The sequence below is a fragment of the Saprolegnia diclina genome (assembly GCF_000281045.1).
Source record: "Saprolegnia diclina VS20 unplaced genomic scaffold supercont1.26, whole genome shotgun sequence".
NCBI lineage: Eukaryota > Oomycota > Saprolegniomycetes > Saprolegniales > Saprolegniaceae > Saprolegnia > Saprolegnia diclina.
Genome location: NW_008246093.1, coordinates 542,652 through 559,820, shown reverse-complemented (window position 1 = coordinate 559,820; position 17,169 = coordinate 542,652). Strand labels below are relative to the sequence as shown.

Sequence of the window (17,169 nt, the reverse complement as noted above, 5' to 3'; positions counted from 1 at the left end):
CCACTAAACGTCTTGGGGCGAAGCAGGGACGTCGTGTCGGGTTGCTGCATGCTAGGTTAGTCTGGGCGTGTCGAGTTGCGAAGTGCTGTGTCGTTCGACGACAAATGCAATGTGAGCCGGCCGAGACCTTTGGCTCTAAACCTTCGACCAGATGGTGGTTTCATGTTCCACGATCTGTGACGTGGCACGACCTCCGATAAGCCTTCGAAATTACTTGTTGAAGTTAATGGATCAAGCTATGTTCGGCTGTGCGCCAACGGCCATTGCCTTGATCGGTGATGGACCGCGACCCCGTTGTGGTACGCTCCACGAATAGGGACCCAATCAAATGGCTCACAAAGGCCGCAATACCATAAGGTCGTCGTCCCACCTGTGCTGTTATCGAGCGGTCGAGTGCCAGCGTGAATACGGGGCTATTTGCCTTGAATCACATCGACAAGAAAGCAGCGCTCAGTACTTCTGCAGAATCATAAGTGCCTCCATTACACGCTATGCAGTAGCTTCACGAGCGGTGCTCCAAAATCGAGCCCATCGAGCACAAAGTAATCGCACATGACGTTATTAACAAATGCCAGACGCGAGGATTTCGTCGCCGTCGACGTGGACGCAGTGCATCGGCACGTAGTACGACCGACGCGTGATCGTGTTCTGCTCAATGTGCACAACGAGAATGGTCCGAAATTTGTGGACTACGAACCGACGGCCGGCGCGAGGAACACACCAGGAGAAGAGCAGTCCATATTGCGCATTCCCGATCCGAGTCAAGTACGTATTCGTGACCCGCAGCATGTTTTTCATCACCAGAATACCATGGTCGATGACGATGTCTCCATCATGAGTACGAGAGACGCAGCCGCGGCCCGACGTCGCAAAGTCTCGAAGGTCTTGAATACTGAGGTACTCGAGCATCGAGTGAGTTGGCGGCACGACTACTGACTCGGGGAGCCAGCGCGCGTGCAAATGAATGGTTACGGCAGCCACGACAACAACGGCGGCTGCCATGACCGCCGAGAGATAGTACGTCACCGGAATCGCTGTCAAGTGGATGCAGTTGGTCGACGATGAGTAGCCGCATGGTCCCGGAACGTTCTTATTCATATAAGGAAACGTGAGTGCTTCCAAGGCAAAGATCACACAAAAGTTGAGCAGCGAGAAGAGCGTGAGCAACCACGTTTGAGTCACGACGCGGGGGGTAAAGCAGAGCTGAATGAACGGCCCCGTCATGATGCCAACAATCGAGGCCACTTGGGCGGGGCCGCAGAGGTGAAGGATACGAGCTTGCGTTGACCGCACGTCGTTTTGAGCAAAATAGGTGGTGAGCGTCTGAAGGTTGGTGTTGCCCCAAAACGTCACAAACAAAATTGAGATGCCGAGTATGTTCTTGGAAAGACACACGGCCACGAGGCTGATTTGGCTCTGTTTGGCAAAAAGCCACTGGAGAATCGCAAAGTAGGCAATCGCACACCAGAGAAAAATGGCGTTCGTGAGCATCAGAAACGAACTCTCCCAACGGAGACTGACACGGCCCTGCAACTCCAAAAGCCACCCGAGACGCGTTGTTGGATTATAGTCGTAGCAGCGCGACGCACAGAGAATGTCCCAAGGTGTACTAGCCTGCACAATGCCAGCTTGGTACTCTTCGACTGAAGGGACAGGACCGAGTAAGACATGTCCAAACTGATCGCTGTGAATGACAGCAGTCGCTCCACCATTGAGGTAGACGTCTCGCATATGTAGTGATCCCATATAGATGGCGGTCGCCTTCTGGAGCTGCACCACATACACGGGTGTGTCGAGCGGCACGTCGTTCTCGCAGCGCCATTTCGGGTCGAACGCCCGGTGACTGCAAAATGCTAGTGTGTCTACGCGGCTCGTGTTGCCGTTGATCGAGTTGTTTGCTCGTCGTGTCATGCATGTGATGGCCGTCTCGTAGTTGGGAATGTAGTATTGAACCAGAGCCTTGTTCCAGCCACTGAGACTGTTGACGTGCTGGAAACGAATGTCTTCGGCTTCGTCCTGAAAGCGCGGCGTGTCGAAATCTGGAATCTGGCGAAATGCAAGACCAACGTGGTACCAGATCTTGTTGGCTTCTGGAGCAAACGCATTGGCGCATGCGGTATCTTGAATGCCACAAGCCTTGTATAAGAGGTCGCTGAGCGAGATCGTCCCGGTGGTTGCGATATGGGACGTGTTGAGGCGTAGCGAGGACGTGGCTTCGAGAAGCGTGAAGACGGGTACGTTCCACTGATACGAGTCAAACATGTGGGCGTTGAAGCCAAGGTAGACGACCGAGTTGGCGATTTGGTTGAGGTTGTATGTGCAGAAGGCGACGACGGTCGCCAGAGCCAGACAGAGGTTCGACAAGAGAGCACCTTGGCCCATATGCAGTGTCTTAGTTGGCACCGCATTCCGAGACGGTCCGCGCGTTAGCGGTGCAGTCGCCACCGCAGCGATGCGAGGCATGTTCGGTTTTGGATGTGCAGAGCGTTTCGTTATCGAGCAGGTCAAGGTTACCTCTGGCCTGACTGTACCTGCCCAATACGTGGTGTTCATATATCACGAACGCACCCACAACGCGCTCTTTCACGATGTGACGTTGTACGTGTAGTGGGAAGAAGACGTACCCTAGCTTGGGCGTTCACGTAGCTCCCGTCCCAACCTCGGTCTGTATTTTTAGGGTCGACATTGTAAATTCACAAAGAAATTGCCTGTGGGCTGGTGTACCCAGAGGTTCCTACCAATGTCATCTCCATGACCCATTTCGCTTGAGCATATTCTGCAAATGCAATTTGAAGCCGTCGTGGTCTCGCACAGGGTATATCAAGATGATACGCCTCCACAAGTACCGATGTCCAGTGTCGAGCCCTCGAAACAGTGTATAAAACAGTGTTTTCCAAACCAGTGTATCGTGTCGACCTCGGTAACCGTAAACAGTGTTTTTCCAAACCAGTGTATCGTGTCGACCGTTACGAGGACACCAGCAACACGATGCGGGTGGTCTACTTATGCATGGCCTCTTGGAGCTCGAGCGCTCTTGTCGCAGCTGCGGCCATTGGCGACTACGTAGCCTCGCAGTGTACGACATGCTGGCAACTTCAACATTGCGCAACGCTCAACGGACTCGCTTTGCCCGACCCGATTGTCGGGTACACGCGGTGCGTCTCTCTTGCCAGTGGCATCTTTGCTAGTGGCCTCGTTATGCTGCTCAACATGGCTAGGAACGCTACGTCGCAGCTCGAAAAGCAAGGCGTGTGCGAAGATTTAGATGCGTCTGTCGCGCGTCTCGGGGTGTTTGGCGCGGCGTATCAGTTTAAGGACACGCCCGCCTGCCGCGCCTCAGTACATCTGTGTACATAATTGTCACTCGAATTGGTTGCTTGTATCTAGGTCAACAAATTCAACTGCCTCTCGTGGGCAGCAGCCAACAATGCGTGTCCGAACGCACCGCTGCCGCCGTGTCGCTCCATGTGCGTCGATATCGCCGACACGTGTGTCTTCACGCCGCTCTACGCTCTTTTTCTGAGCGAAGTGTGCAGTCGGTTTGCTTGTGCCGAGAGTGCACCGACGGGGTGCGTCCCTGGTAAGCTCACTCGTACAAGATGGGCGATATGTAGTGTCCTGTAGGCGCCAACGAGCAGCTGCCGTCGTTCAACCGGTGCACACTGCACGACGACTACCGGCAACTTGCTTTGTCCGGCGCATCGCGAGGTACGCGTGGTGTTCTGTCTTGGCCATCTCGGCACAATGTTGTGTAGATGTGGACACGCTGTTTGTGTTTCTCATATTTCTTATTGGTGGCCTTCTTGGGTCCTAAGGTCATGCAACGATCAAGCCAAGTTGGCGGGTGCTCATCTTTCGCTCTCTGTAAGGTCGCTCTTCGCCGCTAGTTTGGCCCAAAGCCAAGACGCGGGCAGTCGATGGATCGGTGGGATGGCTCACGGCAGTTGTGACAGCCTCGAAACTTGGGCGATGCGGGGAGCTTTGCATCGGGTAGTGGCAGGCGTTTGAAAACGACGCTCGCAGGATGCCCTCCACGCAACGCAGCGTCCTTTGCAGCCATCGACGCGGACAACGGCGTCGTCGTCGCTAGAGTTGGCCGCTTGGACATGAATCGCAAGTGCACGTTTCAAGACGCTGGCAACGCTGAAACAACCTTCTCCCTTCAACTTCAACTGGCCAGCGATGTGGATATTTTTATGTGTTTAGATATCTCGTCGTGGCGTCAGTCGTTTGCAAGTCTTGCCAGCGCCAGCGAACGTTGTGGGCGAAGGAAACGAAGACCGACCTCAACACACGACACAAATCTACCGCATGTGTGGCCATACGTGCCTCATGGTGTACCTGGACCCGCAGCACGGCAATCTTGAGGCAAGGAAGTCCTGTCACGTGACGGCCAGCAGTTTCCGTCTTTGGATGATGATGGAGGCATAGACGAGCGTCGTCCGGCTGCAATCCGTCACAAGATCTTAGTGTTAAAAAGCGGCGCCGTCATCCCACGACACAAGGTGGGCACGTCGATCAAAATCGCGCAAAGTGAGAACAATGGAGTGGAGGGACAAATTGTCGTCTCGCTGTCCAGTCCGTTGTCCAAGCTGTTGTTCCCTGCGAGTTGAATCGCGCTGGCCGGGACCAGCGCTTCATCACCATCGTGCCCACAATAATACGAGGACAACGATCATGCAGCAAATGGCTACAGGTAGGGCTTTTCGAGACACGACACCAAGTAGGGGCAGTTGATGGACCGGTGCGAGGTTTGGTGGCAGTTGTTGCAGCCAAAAATGTGCAGGGATCGTGTTTTCACGGCACAAATGCCTTGGGACACCATGGCAGCCACAGTGCTTTGGCAGGCGATATGTACGTCCGTGCGAAGCCGCCATGAAGCGCCGTGTCGCCCTCACCCCTCGTTGTCGTCGGCTGGGCTGCCAAGACGCCACACTGAGCAGTCGAGCGGACGGCTAGCGGGGGACTACGAATGTACTATGCAACATCGGCGATCAAAAGGCAAAGTGAAGCGATGGCTGCCATTTGCATCGGGCGTTTCAAAAAATATGACGTGGCGCTTTGTGCGACAAGTATGTTGTTCGGACGTCGCGGAACGGCGTTTGAAGGCTTGCACATGGCCCATCGAATGTCTGCTGCCGATTTGCATTGCTAGTACGCATGACGTACTCGAACACAACACAGCGCCAATCGAAAACTCCTGTTTTTAAACGATGGGTCTTCTGTAGTGGGATCACAAAACCCTCGCACGCAACAAAAGAACGGCGCCTCGATAATATAGATACGTTGGTAGACCTCCCAGAGACTTCCAGAGACGTGGGCACTTGTGTCGTAGATCATTTGACGTCCTACCGGTAGGACAGAATTGGGCGAAATCCGCGATACCAATATACACGGTCTTCCGGAGGTACCGACCGGTCTTCCTTCCGCCCCATGCTGCTGCTGCTTGATGCAAGTGGGCAAAGCTACGTTCTTGAATGCGGGCTTGGTTCCAGCGACGCCCAACTGCCCCGGTGGATTAGAAATTGTCCGACCGCAGAAATGTGTTCGAGTGGCTATCCGGATGAACTCAGATCCAGATCGCGTGCCGTCGCCACGTGGAGTAGCTTGGGAACGCGCCTTCGGACGCCACAAGAAAACTCGCGGCACATTGACAAAAGACTAAATTAAAAAACGGTTGAAAATACAGTGTACGCCCAGCGCAACCGACGACGCCCCCGTGTGGGATACCAACTTAAATAAAAACAAGATTCGCCGCAGTCTTCACGCGAGCGCCAGCGGATCGTGTTCGTCGTCGTCGTCCAGCTTGGTATGGCTCGGCGCCTGCTCGAGCGCGAGCTTGTCGCTTTCTTCCTTGCACATTTCAAGGAGCGAGTTGGACCGACGGCGCTCCTTCTGAATGTAGCTGTGCGGCGGCGCGCTCGCATCGGGCGACAGCGTGAGTAGTGTGCAGTCGACCGTAATATGGTCAAAGTCGCCGCAGTTGCCGCAGCGGCTCTCACGCTTGCGGCCATCGGCCGTGCCGAGGAACGCGCCGCAGCCATTGTAATCGATCGGGCCGCGCCGAAAGACCCCGCCGCGCACCTGGAGGTCCGAGAGGCTGCGGTTGCGCTTGCCTTCGTCCAAGGCGGTGCGCGCATCGAGGAAGCTCTGGGCGCGCGCGAGCGTCGGCGGGAACGACGACGACGCGAGCGGCTCGGTGGACGGCGATTGGAACATCTTCTGTCTTCAACGTCGCAAAACTTCAAATAAAACCCAACGGGACTTGACCAAAGGGCAAGATCGCGAGCGTGACAAAAAGGGGACCGTCGTCTTCGATCTTCGCTTCCAGCTGGCGTGTTCCGAGCTGGCACCTGCCGCACGACCCGCTACGACAAGACTTGTCCGACGAGATACCACGATGGCGCCGCAGGACGACCACACATCGAGGCTCGAGGCGAGGCTAGCGAATATGTAAGCGCGGTAGGACTGGAAGAAGATGCAAGCATTGAGGAGTAGAAACGACTGACTCGAATGCGTGGAGGACGTTCGAGGATAAATAGCTTGCTTCGTACTGCACGGCTTTAGCGCCGAGACGGCGCGTCCAGGGTTCTGAAAACGAGCGCTGCGAGGGGCGTGGTCCAGGATTCGAATTTTCCGACGAAAGTTCGATGCGCTGGGATTGGCTGCATGTTTGACTTTGCACCAATCAGCAAGGATTATATGGGAGGTGCACCGATGACAGCGTGCTGCCACCGGCGCAGTTGGGTCCGCAGTTGCGGCAGAGGACACGGGCTACTCGCTAGTTCTCGCCGGCTTCTCTGGCGTGTTGCGCACACATGTGCACCTGGCGTCGTCGCAATCTACCGGTACGTTGGCGGCGTTGGCAGCGATCATTTGGCGTCTCAGAAATGCACGAAAATCCTGTCCGGCTGCTTGGGCCGAGGATTGCACCACGGTGGGTCGCAGCCACATCCGCAGAATTTGAGCTTCGGCCCAGATTTTGGAGAGGCCACACGTGGCGGTACCCACGACGGCGACGCCAGTGCATCATCAATGTGCACTTGACGTGGCCGTCGTTTGGCTGCACCGCCCACTCTCTTGACGTTTATGCAAGGTCGCCACTCGAGAGGCAGTCCATGTATACGGGGTCGGACTCAGTTTCTCTTGCGGCAAGATGTATTGTGTATTGTGTATTGTGTCAAAATACGGTGGCGTCCGGCCCGCCGACAGACAAGGTTCGCCCAGCAGTTCGCCCTCGAGTTGGAGCTGCTCGTACCGGTAGCTACAGTCGACGCGCGTGTTGCAGCACAATATGTCCTGTCGAGCACGTGTGATGTAGCTGGCTTTGCCTAGTTGCATGTTTACGGTCAGCAATCACTCGGCGTGTGACCATACTTGATCTTGCCGTCGCAATCTCGCACGCTTGTTCTCGCTCGCCAGGCCCTTGCGATTCCGGTGACACCACATGTGAGGCGAAGATACGATATTAAATTCAAAGCCAGTACCAAAACTAGGCGTGGAGAAGGTGCAGGGGCAAGTCAAACCCGCGCTCTAGACCCAGCTCCATGCATTTCTGCACCATGACGGGGTCCTGCGACGCATACAAAATGGATCGGAGCCCGTGACGGTTGAGCGTCACCATGCGCGACGCCATCAAATCGACGAGGCAGTGGACGGCGGGCCAAACTTGTCGAGGACCTCGCCGACAATGTGTCCTGGCAACACGCACTGCGTCGACTTGGCGTACGTAATGAGCGCGTTGACGTCGTCGACGGTCGTCGCCGCGTGTCGCAGCAGCGCCACGATCGTCCGAGGCGTGAGCACCATGGACGCGGCCGCGCACTGCCGGAAGCGCGCCATGCCAATCTCGGGCTCATGAAGCACGAGGAACCTGACAATACCCGTGACATCGACTGGATGGGACGCGGTGGTGTCGGCGAGCATGCGCCCGAGCTGACGCCGACCAAGGGCCAGCGCCCGCTGCGCGGCGTGCGACGCCGTGTCGTAGTCGGAAACCGTTGCCCCAAGGACGATGCCGTTGGTCAGGATCAAGTCGGCGTCCATGAGGTTCAAGATCGCGTCGACAACCTCTTCGTGGTCCTTGCCGCCTTTGGAGAGAATCGTCGTCGCCATCACGACGGGCAGTGCCACACGAGACGACAAGGCGTACTCGAGAAGCGTGACCACGTGCCCCGGGGTCCGGTGGACGGCCATGACCATGTCCTTGAGCGTCTTGGGCGAGATCGGAACGTTGGCCTTGACTAGACTTTCGAAAAGGGCCATCGCCGTGTCCGTGCGCCGGTGTACGAGAAAAGCGAGAAGGTGGTGGTGGCACTCGGCCGGGGCGAGCGCGAGGTAGTCCATCGTGGCCGTGTACCGCGACGGTTCGGGCGGCGCGTCTTTCGAAAGATACGCGTACAAGCGCAGCGCGTTTGCCACGTCATTGTGCCGCAAACAGGCGCGGATCGCGGCGTCCACGTGGCGGAGGCTGGCGCCGTCGTCAATGTGATCCGACTCGATCGCGGTCCAGAGAAGCTCCAACAGCGTCGAGAGGCCGTACGACGAGACCGTCATGCCGCTAAAGCCCGTTGCAAACACGTGGTACGGCACCGGCGCCACGCGCAACGCGGCCGCCACCGCGTCGCACGCCAAGCCATGCTTGCCTTGGCGGAAGAGCGCCGACGCCACGCTGCTGAGAAGCTTGCCGGATGCCTGCAGCGCAATGGGCGAGCTTTGCAGCGCTTGAAAGAGCGGCTCAGCCACGTCCTTGTTATGGCACAATGCAAACTGCACCCAGAGACTTTGGAAATCCGGATACGCGTGGAGCGCGCGGAGATTGTCGACGAGGTTGGCCAGCGGTGGCGGCAGAGTCGGATACAGTGCCGTGGCGATCGCGAGGGCTTCTGGAATCGCATCGAGCTTGAGGCAGACGCGCACGATGGACGCGCCAAACGACGGGTAGCTCACGTTGACGCGCTGCTGCTGCAAGAGCGCAAGGAGCGGCGATGCGAGCGGGCGCGGGTCGCGCGGGCCGCGGTCGTCCGTTGGTTCGCACGCGAGAAAGCACTGCAGCAACGCCTCCGGTGGCACATGCATGTTGCGCGTCTGCGCCATCTGCAGCACTTGGAGCACAGCGCGGGTTTCCCCGGCTTGGGAGAGCGCCATGAGCATGTCCTTGAGCGCAGCGGGCGGCAAGGTCACGTTGAGCGTCTCGTACGCACGCAGCAGCGTCGGCGCGAGGTGTACGTCGCGCTTCATGAAGAACGCAGCGGTCTTTTGCGCAAGCGCCGGGTTGAGCGCATCAATGTGCGCAACAAAGTCGGTGAGCACATCGAGCTTGGCGGCCGAGTTGGGCGACCGCAGTGAGAGCGCGCGAGTGACATCGCCGGCCTGGAGGTGGCGGCGCAGCGTCGCCAAGCGCGGCGCGGGCGGCGCGGCCACGACTGACGCGAAGCGCGCCAGCCAACGTCCTCGATGGCCGGCCATCGAACTATTGGAAAATGTGATTGATACGCGCCGTCGAGTCGGTGGCGCCGGCCGCTGATTGGCCAAAAGTCCCGGTCCACTGCATGTTTTTGCAGCGTTGAACCGACGGGCAACCATGCTGGCGCATATTATGCAGCCAGCAGACCATAGCCTATTGTTGGCTGCAAGCAGCCATAACAAGACGTTTTGTCGCGGAGCTGCGTTGTCTGTCAGGCGAGAGGACGGTGCAGCGTGGTCGCAGCACAGGGCTGTAGAAAGGCCATGTCGAAGTGGCTTTTGTAACCGAAAGGTTAGGCGACTTCCACAGCCTTCGCGTTGACTAACAGAGAGAGGCCTTGTCTAACAAGGTTGTAGAGACGAAGAAGTGAAGGACTCTCAGCGACGACGAGCGACGTAGGCTTCGACGACTTGACTCGGACACCGGTAATGGACGCCGAGAGGTTCGAGCAGCTGAAAATCGACCCTGGCCACTTCCAATTACCGCCGGCTAACCTCGGACGGCGGGACATCAACGCAGTTCCTTACTGCAGCTCTGTCCGATTCCGAGCGGGACAGTCGAGTTGATTCTGATGCTAGCGAGAAAGGAAGGAGGGTGGATCGATACAAAAATACATTGGGGTAGATCTTAGAGGGCACAGAGCGTGTGGTTGCACCCTTGGGTCAGTTGCCGGACAGTCAAGTCCAGGAACGAGCCAAAGGCGCCACGAATCAGTGGTTCCTCGTGGTCTACGCGTCTACTATACGAGGATTAATTACTGCGCCGTGAACGACTGGAACGCGCGCTGGAGGTCGTTGATGAGATCTTGGACGTCTTCAATGCCAATCGAGAGGCGCACGAGGTCTTCTGGGAACGACCGCGCTTTCCGGACTTCCTCCGGGATGCTGGCGTGGGACATGACACCGGGCAGCGAGATGAGCGAGTTGACGCTGCCAAAGCTGACTGTGATCTTGAAGAGCTTGGTCGTGCTCACCACGTGCTGGCTAAAAGCGAGGTTGCCCGTGCAAAACGTAATGACCGAGCCTGCGCCCCGCGCCTGCGCATAGTGGATGTCGCGGTGGTTGGCCGTCGGGAGGCCCGCGTAGAAGACCTTGGTGACTGCCGGGTGGTTGCTCAGAAAAGCCGCAACGCGCATCGCGTTCTCTTGCGCCGTGAGCACACGGAGACCCATGGTCTTGATGCCGCGCAGCAGGAGCCAGCAGTCCATCGGCGCCAAGCCCGTGCCCTCGGCGTTCTGGACAAAGTAGAGCTCCCGACACAGCTCCGGGTCCTTGGCAATGACAATGCCCGACATCGTGTCCGAGTGGCCGCAGATAAACTTGGTGGCCGAGTGCATGCAAATGTCGGCGCCGAGCACGAGCGGGTTTTGCAGAATCGGGCTCATCATCGTATTGTCGACACTCAAAAGCGCCCTATGCCGAGAAATGTAAGTCTTATTGCAATAAGATTTCGATGCAAAACGCACCCAAACTTGTGGGCGACTGTAGCCAAAGCGGGGATGTTGCAGATGCGCTGCATCGGGTTGGTCGGCGACTCCATCATGACGAGCTTTGTCTCCGTGTTGATGGCTGCGCGGAGGTTGGCCGGGCCGTCGTGGCCCGAGAGATCGACGTACTTGACATGGACGCCGTTGCGCGCTGTGAGCTTGGAGAGGAGGCGGTACGTCCCGCCGTACGAGTCGTCCGAGAGCACAATGTGATCGCCGGCCTTGGCGAGACGCGAGATGGCCGCCAGCGCCGCCATGCCGGACGTGAAGGCAAACGCGCGGTGGCCATGCTCGATCTCGGCCATCTGCCGCTCGAGCGCCGCGCGCGTCGGGTTGCCGGACCGCGTGTAGTCGTATGCGCCAAACTCGGTGGCCGATTTCTGCGCAAACGTCGACGTCTGGTAGATCGGCATCGTCGCCGACCCGTGCGGGTCGTCCTTGCACGCCTCAAAGGCCACGAGCTTGGTGCTAAAGCCATAGGCCGCCTCGTCATCGTCTTCGCTCTCCGAGAGCTGCGCCGACGAGATGTCGTTGCCGTCGAGATTGGTGCGGTGGGCCGGCTTGGGCGACGGCGGGAGCTCGCCCGACGCGAAGCCCGTGACGTACGATCGCTCGAGGAGGCTCTCGAGCTTGGACGGTGCGGCGGGCTCGACCTGGTTCTTGGGCGCCGGCGTTTCCAGGGCCGCGGCTTGATCGCGTTCGTGGACCAGCGCTTGCTCAGCTTGGTAGAACTTGCGCGTGCGGAGGTAGTCGCAGACAAGCTCAAAGACTTCGTCTTCGCCAAGGGATTGCTGCAGAACCGACGACATAGTTAGGCGTCTTATCGAGGAGCGAGCAAATGTGGAACTGCGCAATCATGAGGTTGCCTTTATCATTGCGATGCTTCTGATTGGCCACGTCAGCCGGTTGAAGTGCGGTATGCGGATTACCGTCCGGATACTGCGGGATGGGTTATTCACGCGTGCAAAACGATTTTCACTTTATACAAACATCAAGATATTATGTGCAATTCCCACGGCAAAGATACTTTTCCGCACCAAGGCAAGGACAACCGTGCCCCCTTTGCCGCGCCATAAGAACTGCACTCGAAGCGATACACGGACCGGCGCATTCGAGTGGCCACGAGCTCACGCTCGCGTCGCCATCAAGCGAAATAGCAGCGTAACGGATGCGACGCCTTGCTTTTAGAAAGGACGACGCTTGCCCGGTCTCACTTTGTCACTTTGGTTGAGCTCCTGCACCTGCATGCAAGACTGCGCGCAGCCTCGTGCTAGTAGAACATGTCTGCAGTTCAAGTATGAGGGCGCCCGTGACAGGGTCGAGTAGCTACCAGTACTACAGCTACGCACAGGCGAGCCAGCGATGTACACCCGATCAGAGACAGGAGCGATGGAGTAGCACGAAATGGCCCACTTGCGGTGTCCGCCCGCGGAGTTGCGATACGCCGTGTGCACGTCTCGTGGTTCGCTGGGCGTTTTGCGATGGCGACTTGCTGCGGTGGTGCAGCCTCCCAACGATGCATCTTTCGTGTCATGTGGTGTGCAGAGAATACCCAAAATGATGACCAGCTGCTTGTGATCATAAAGGTTTCGGCCGACGATCAAGGCGCCGGTGATGCTGCTGAGTTATCGCTGTCGCTTGTAGATGGGATCTCGAATGCATAGTCCATCGTACCAACCTAGATTCGCCACATTGATGCTTGCAGCTCATTGGAAGCGAGGACGTACCACGGGATACTTGCCGTGGTAAAACGCAAGTGTCTTCTCTAGCTCCGCGAGTTGCTCGGGCGTAAAGTCGGAAATGTCGTCCGACATGTCCTTGGCTTCGAGTGACGCGATCGTCAAAGCACGAGTGCAAGCCTACATAGGACGTTAGGAACAAGGATATCGAGAGAACAAGCAGCGTACTTTGCCGGCAAACTGGTGGTAGCCGTTGCCCTTCTTGTAGAACCGCTCGCCGCTCGTAACGTCCAGCACCTTGCCGCCCACTGCCATATAGATGGGCTTGGCGTCGTCGGTGCCATCAAAGGCGCCGAGCGTGGCGACAGTGAAGACGGGCAGGTCCGCAGCGGCAACGATGGGCGCGACGTCGTCGGCAGCGTTGCGGTTGAAGAGAAACGGGCACGAGTGGAAGAAGGCCTCTTCGATCTGCGGCCAGAAGACACCGAGGAGCCCGATGAGGAGCGCGAGCAGCAGCAGCCGGCGCGACGACGAAGCCATTGCCGCACACGTCAACTGGAAAATGATCTGATGGCATTTTCCTATGGCACCCTTTTTTTGTCATTAAAGTGCAACTGGCAAGTGGCTAATTACACGCACATTATGAATCCGGCGAGTGCGTTCGCCGTGGTCAGTGGGATTTCGCCGCAGCTCGCATGGATGATGCAGTTTGACGTCATGGTGAGATGATGCTTGTTATAATTCTAGAGCTGTCTCGACGTATACTGTAGAGCGCGATGGAGATACCAAACGTCGTCAAATGGCGTGTTTTCAGCCAACGTACACACTGGCGACACCAGTTGGGTAAAATTAGCTGGCAGCGATGACCACGAGCCGCCAGCCCACGTTCTACGAGCATGTTGTCGCCGGGTCGGTCTCGGGCATGTCGAGCGTCGTCGTGTGTCATCCGCTCGACACGATTCGCACGCGGCTGCAGCACGCCTCGTCCCGGTCCTTTACGTCGGTCGTCGCCAGCACCATCCAGCACGAAGGCCTCCGCGGCCTCTACCGCGGCTTCTTCCCGCCATTCTTCTCCCAGGCCGTGTACAAGTCGGTCATCTTCACGACACAAAGCAAGGTCCGGCAGCTCTTGGCCGCGACAGTCGCTGAGCCGTCGCCGCTGCTCTCGACCATTGTCAGCGGCGCCATCGCCGGGTACGGCGCCGTGTCCTCGACTACTTGACTGACGTGGTGTTCTAGCGGCATCAACGCGACGCTGGTGGCCCCAGTCGAGCTCGTCCGCAACCGCCTTCAAGTGCAGGGCGCGTCCGCGTCGCAGCAGTACACCGGGACGTTCGATGTGATTGCTAAGGTCGTCAAGCGCGAAGGTACAACATACGCATGTCAACACGGATACTTCTCATATCTTATAGGCGTCTTGGCGCTCTGGAAAGGACTGTCGGCAACGATCACACGGGACGCACTCGGCGTGGGTTTGTATTTTGTGGGATTCGATGTCGCCAAGTACGCACGTCTCTGCTCAACAATGCGAAATTGACTCAAGGTGGCTAGGTCCCACCTGCCATCGGACTGGCATCCGACCACCCGTGTGCTCATCGCAGGCGCTCTCGGTGGCATTTCCTTTTGGGCGATCGCGCTTCCGTTCGATACTGTACGTCCCGAGCGAGAGCTCCTTTGCACTCATGCTATGAGCAGATCAAGACGGTGATTCAAGTCAACCCCCATACGACCAAGGGAATGCTGGCCACCGGCGTCGACCTCGTGCGACGCGACGGCCTTGGTCGAGTGTTTTATGGCTGGCAAGCCGCCTTTTCGCGCGGTATTCCGGGCGCCGCCATCACATTTTACGCCTACGACACGACCATGGCGTACCTCCGCCCGCCCGTTGCCTCGTAGAAGAACCGCTCGAGCGTCGCAACAACATAAGTCGTATGCAACCAAATACGTTCTTAGCTGGTGATTTTCGCCTGATGCAGCTGCGTCACGCGGTGGTTCTCGCCCAGAACGTATGCACTGCGCTCGTACGCGGTCGTGTGGTGGGCGGCGGTGGCGGTCGCATTCGCATCCTGCTTTTCATGCGCCGTCGCTGTCCAGTGCAAGAGCTTGATGTGGATAAAGGGTAGATACGGGGCAAGGTCGTTTGCTGCTGCGACGGGCTCGGCCGACCTACTCGACACGTTAGCAAAGCGAGATAGAGCGAAGAGTGTACTCGAGGCGGGCGAGAGCAGCTGCGAGCATCGCGATCGACTGCTCCACGTAGCCCATTTCAACGAGGCATTGACCGAGCGTCGTCATCACGAGTGCTTGCGCCAGCGGGTTGGCGTCGACATGCGTGGATTTCCGCAGCGTTTGCAAATGCCGCAAGGCGCGCCCGTACTGGCCGAGCATGATTTCAGCGGTGGCCAGCTGGAATGTCGCATCGACGTGGCTGCGCGTCGTGTCCTTGCCGTGTAGTTTGTAGCTGCATGGTGTATGTATCAATCCTCTGGTCGATACGACGAGACGATCGCACCTCTCGATGGCCGATTGGAAAAGGTCCTTGGCTTGCTTGGCTTCGCCCATCATGAGGTAGCTGAGCCCAAGGCCATGCGCCACGTCGCCGCTATACCGTGGCGGCGCGTCGAACTGCTTGGCGATCTTGAACATTTGGATCGCACGCAGCGGACGCCAATGCATGCGGTACATGTTGGCCATGTTGGCAACGATCTCGTAGCGCGCTACATGCAATGTGAGAAGTGCAATGTCAAAAGGATGGTACCCGGATGCTCGATCTTGTGTAGCGCGTTGAACGCCGTCTCGTACGCGGCGCTGAGCGCCTCAAACTGGCCGCCGCCCGAACGCAGCGCCGACGTGCCCATGAGGTTGATGGACGCAGCCAGGTTGTAGACGCCAAAGTTGTCTTGGTTGGCTAGCCATCGCTTTGTTCGGCAAGGAGTTGTCAAAGAGACCTGTACCTTCGTCTAGCGTCATGGCAGCGATGAGAAGCTCGTGAGATTTGGTAAAGTCGCGCTGAAGCATGTACCCGAGGCCGAGGTCGGCGAGCCCGTTGGCGTACAGCGGATGATCCTTCCCGCGCGTGCGCTCGATGTAGCTTTGCAATTGCTCGAGGATCTCAATGCCCGAGGCAACGTCGCCTTCGCCGTACAACTCGAGCGCCACGAGCACGTCCTTTTCCTTCTCAAACTCCGAGTCGCCGTAAAGCGCCTGGACTTCCATGGACGAGAGCTTGTCGAAAGCCGCCTTATCTTCCTTGAGCACGCCAATCTTGCCGAGGAGCGTGTCGATTTCCGTGGTCTTGAGCATCTTGTCACCGGCCTCACTGCCCAAAGCGCGGTTGAGATCGGCCCACCGCATGCGAGGCAGCGTGTAGGGCTCGTAGGGCATGAGCGGGATGACGTCGATCTCGGAGACGCTGGCCGAGAACTCCTTGCCGCAACAGGTCGTGGCGAGAAGAGAGGCGACTGCGGCGGCGGCCCGGACAAGTGCCATGGTCGTAGGAATTGCGCAACTGAGCCGCTTCACGGAACCTCGCGATCTTTGGAAATATCGAATCTCGGAGGTATCCACCGTATGGCGCCACGTCATGGCTTCGATATTTTTGCTTCCACGAATTTCCCACAAGCTGCCAGCTCAGGTCCGTAGACTCTAGTCAGGGGTATGTAACAGCTATTATGGACTCATGACTCTAGTGTCCCCCACGAGCAGTATATACCAACAACGGCGTCTGCCCATCACAGCCCGGGTCATACACGTATGTATGACTGCAGCCACGCCGTTTTGCGTCAGTCAAAGCTTAGACGGGCCTTATTTAGTGCAGCTCGGTCGAGACTCTAACTAGCTACATTCTGTAAGAGCGCTCTCTATGTTTTTGCGGTGCGACGCAGAGATGTCGAGCTGGTGCTGTCCTTCTGGCCTTGGCCCAACGCCCGGATAACCATGGATCATCCGGTTAAACGGCACTGTAGCATGACCTTCCGCAGCATTGTCGGGCAGCCCGAGATCGCATCGATGGTGTTTGCGTTTCAGTTTGGCTTGTATGAAGACGTGCGTCCGGCCTTTCTCGCTTGCAACGAGCTCGTCGAGTTTGCCGATCGTCGGGCCACGTACGAGGGCGACGTCTCGTTTCGCATGGCACCAACCGCTGCGTGAGAAGACGCCACGCGATTCCTCGCAGTATCGTCTTCTTGAAGAGCAGCGCGACGTGCGCTTGCCGCTGCATCTAGCGATTGTCGAAGGCTATGTGTAGTTGACCAAGCGTATCGTCCAGTGTCGGCCGGCCCTCGCCTCGGAAGACGCGATTCACTTGGCCTTCAACACGAACCGCCTGAGCTCCTACTCGATCACATTGGGCCCGAGCTTCGTCGAGGCAACAGCCTCGTGCGCGCTAAAGGCATGCTGCTTCATGTCTGAACATGGTCCTAACGCAACATCGATGGCACCGGGATACGCTCGGTGCATTGCAGACACGAATACGCAAACCAGCACTCGGCCTTTCGCGCCTGCGGTGAGCTTTGACGCCAACGATGGCATCTATAACA

The 17,169-nt window shown here is 57.7% G+C and overlaps 9 protein-coding genes across 9 annotated transcripts; 3 read left to right on the top strand and 6 right to left on the bottom strand.

Annotated features, from left to right (window-relative positions):
* Window positions 1–535: 535 nt before the first annotated feature.
* SDRG_08628 (hypothetical protein) lies at window positions 536–2,463 on the bottom strand (the record flags this gene model as incomplete). The annotated part of the gene is made up of 1 exon (XM_008614520.1): window positions 536–2,463. One exon carries the CDS (start codon window positions 2,461–2,463, stop codon window positions 562–564), a length of 1,902 nt encoding a protein of 633 aa, XP_008612742.1. The 3' UTR covers window positions 536–561.
* A 747-nt stretch (window positions 2,464–3,210) lies between these two features.
* SDRG_08627 (hypothetical protein) lies at window positions 3,211–3,849 on the top strand (the record flags this gene model as incomplete). Its single annotated transcript, XM_008614519.1, has 4 exons — window positions 3,211–3,339; window positions 3,388–3,580; window positions 3,625–3,708; window positions 3,756–3,849. The coding sequence occupies 4 exons, from the start codon at window positions 3,211–3,213 to the stop codon at window positions 3,812–3,814; spliced, it is 465 nt and encodes a 154-aa protein (XP_008612741.1). The 3' UTR covers window positions 3,815–3,849.
* Window positions 3,850–5,763: 1,914 nt separating this feature from the next.
* SDRG_08626 (hypothetical protein) lies at window positions 5,764–6,219 on the bottom strand (the record flags this gene model as incomplete). Its single annotated transcript, XM_008614518.1, has 1 exon — window positions 5,764–6,219. One exon carries the CDS (start codon window positions 6,217–6,219, stop codon window positions 5,764–5,766), a length of 456 nt encoding a protein of 151 aa, XP_008612740.1.
* A 904-nt stretch (window positions 6,220–7,123) lies between these two features.
* Window positions 7,124–9,473, bottom strand: SDRG_08625 (hypothetical protein). Its single transcript, XM_008614517.1, has 2 exons — window positions 7,378–9,473; window positions 7,124–7,331 (listed from the first exon to the last, which is right to left on the bottom strand). The coding sequence occupies exon 1, from the start codon at window positions 9,466–9,468 to the stop codon at window positions 7,636–7,638; it is 1,833 nt and encodes a 610-aa protein (XP_008612739.1). The 5' UTR covers window positions 9,469–9,473; the 3' UTR covers window positions 7,124–7,331; window positions 7,378–7,635.
* A 588-nt stretch (window positions 9,474–10,061) lies between these two features.
* SDRG_08624 (cystathionine beta-lyase) lies at window positions 10,062–11,792 on the bottom strand. Its single transcript, XM_008614516.1, has 2 exons — window positions 10,932–11,792; window positions 10,062–10,878 (listed from the first exon to the last, which is right to left on the bottom strand). Exons 1-2 carry the CDS (start codon window positions 11,759–11,761, stop codon window positions 10,221–10,223), a joined length of 1,488 nt encoding a protein of 495 aa, XP_008612738.1. The 5' UTR covers window positions 11,762–11,792; the 3' UTR covers window positions 10,062–10,220.
* A 711-nt stretch (window positions 11,793–12,503) lies between these two features.
* On the bottom strand, window positions 12,504–13,187 carry SDRG_08623 (hypothetical protein). Its single transcript, XM_008614515.1, has 3 exons — window positions 12,860–13,187; window positions 12,680–12,811; window positions 12,504–12,630 (listed from the first exon to the last, which is right to left on the bottom strand). The coding sequence occupies exons 1-3, from the start codon at window positions 13,169–13,171 to the stop codon at window positions 12,553–12,555; spliced, it is 522 nt and encodes a 173-aa protein (XP_008612737.1). The 5' UTR covers window positions 13,172–13,187; the 3' UTR covers window positions 12,504–12,552.
* A 306-nt stretch (window positions 13,188–13,493) lies between these two features.
* On the top strand, window positions 13,494–14,527 carry SDRG_08622 (hypothetical protein; the record flags this gene model as incomplete). The annotated part of the gene is made up of 5 exons (XM_008614514.1): window positions 13,494–13,825; window positions 13,871–13,998; window positions 14,044–14,134; window positions 14,183–14,282; window positions 14,327–14,527. 5 exons carry the CDS (start codon window positions 13,494–13,496, stop codon window positions 14,525–14,527), a joined length of 852 nt encoding a protein of 283 aa, XP_008612736.1.
* Window positions 14,528–14,558: 31 nt separating this feature from the next.
* SDRG_08621 (hypothetical protein) lies at window positions 14,559–16,130 on the bottom strand. The gene is made up of 5 exons (XM_008614513.1): window positions 15,586–16,130; window positions 15,390–15,539; window positions 15,144–15,348; window positions 14,841–15,092; window positions 14,559–14,797 (listed from the first exon to the last, which is right to left on the bottom strand). Exons 1-5 carry the CDS (start codon window positions 16,118–16,120, stop codon window positions 14,581–14,583), a joined length of 1,359 nt encoding a protein of 452 aa, XP_008612735.1. The 5' UTR covers window positions 16,121–16,130; the 3' UTR covers window positions 14,559–14,580.
* Window positions 16,131–16,597: 467 nt separating this feature from the next.
* Window positions 16,598–16,780, top strand: SDRG_08620 (hypothetical protein; the record flags this gene model as incomplete). Its single annotated transcript, XM_008614512.1, has 1 exon — window positions 16,598–16,780. One exon carries the CDS (start codon window positions 16,598–16,600, stop codon window positions 16,778–16,780), a length of 183 nt encoding a protein of 60 aa, XP_008612734.1.
* Between the last annotated feature and the right edge of the window lie 389 nt (window positions 16,781–17,169).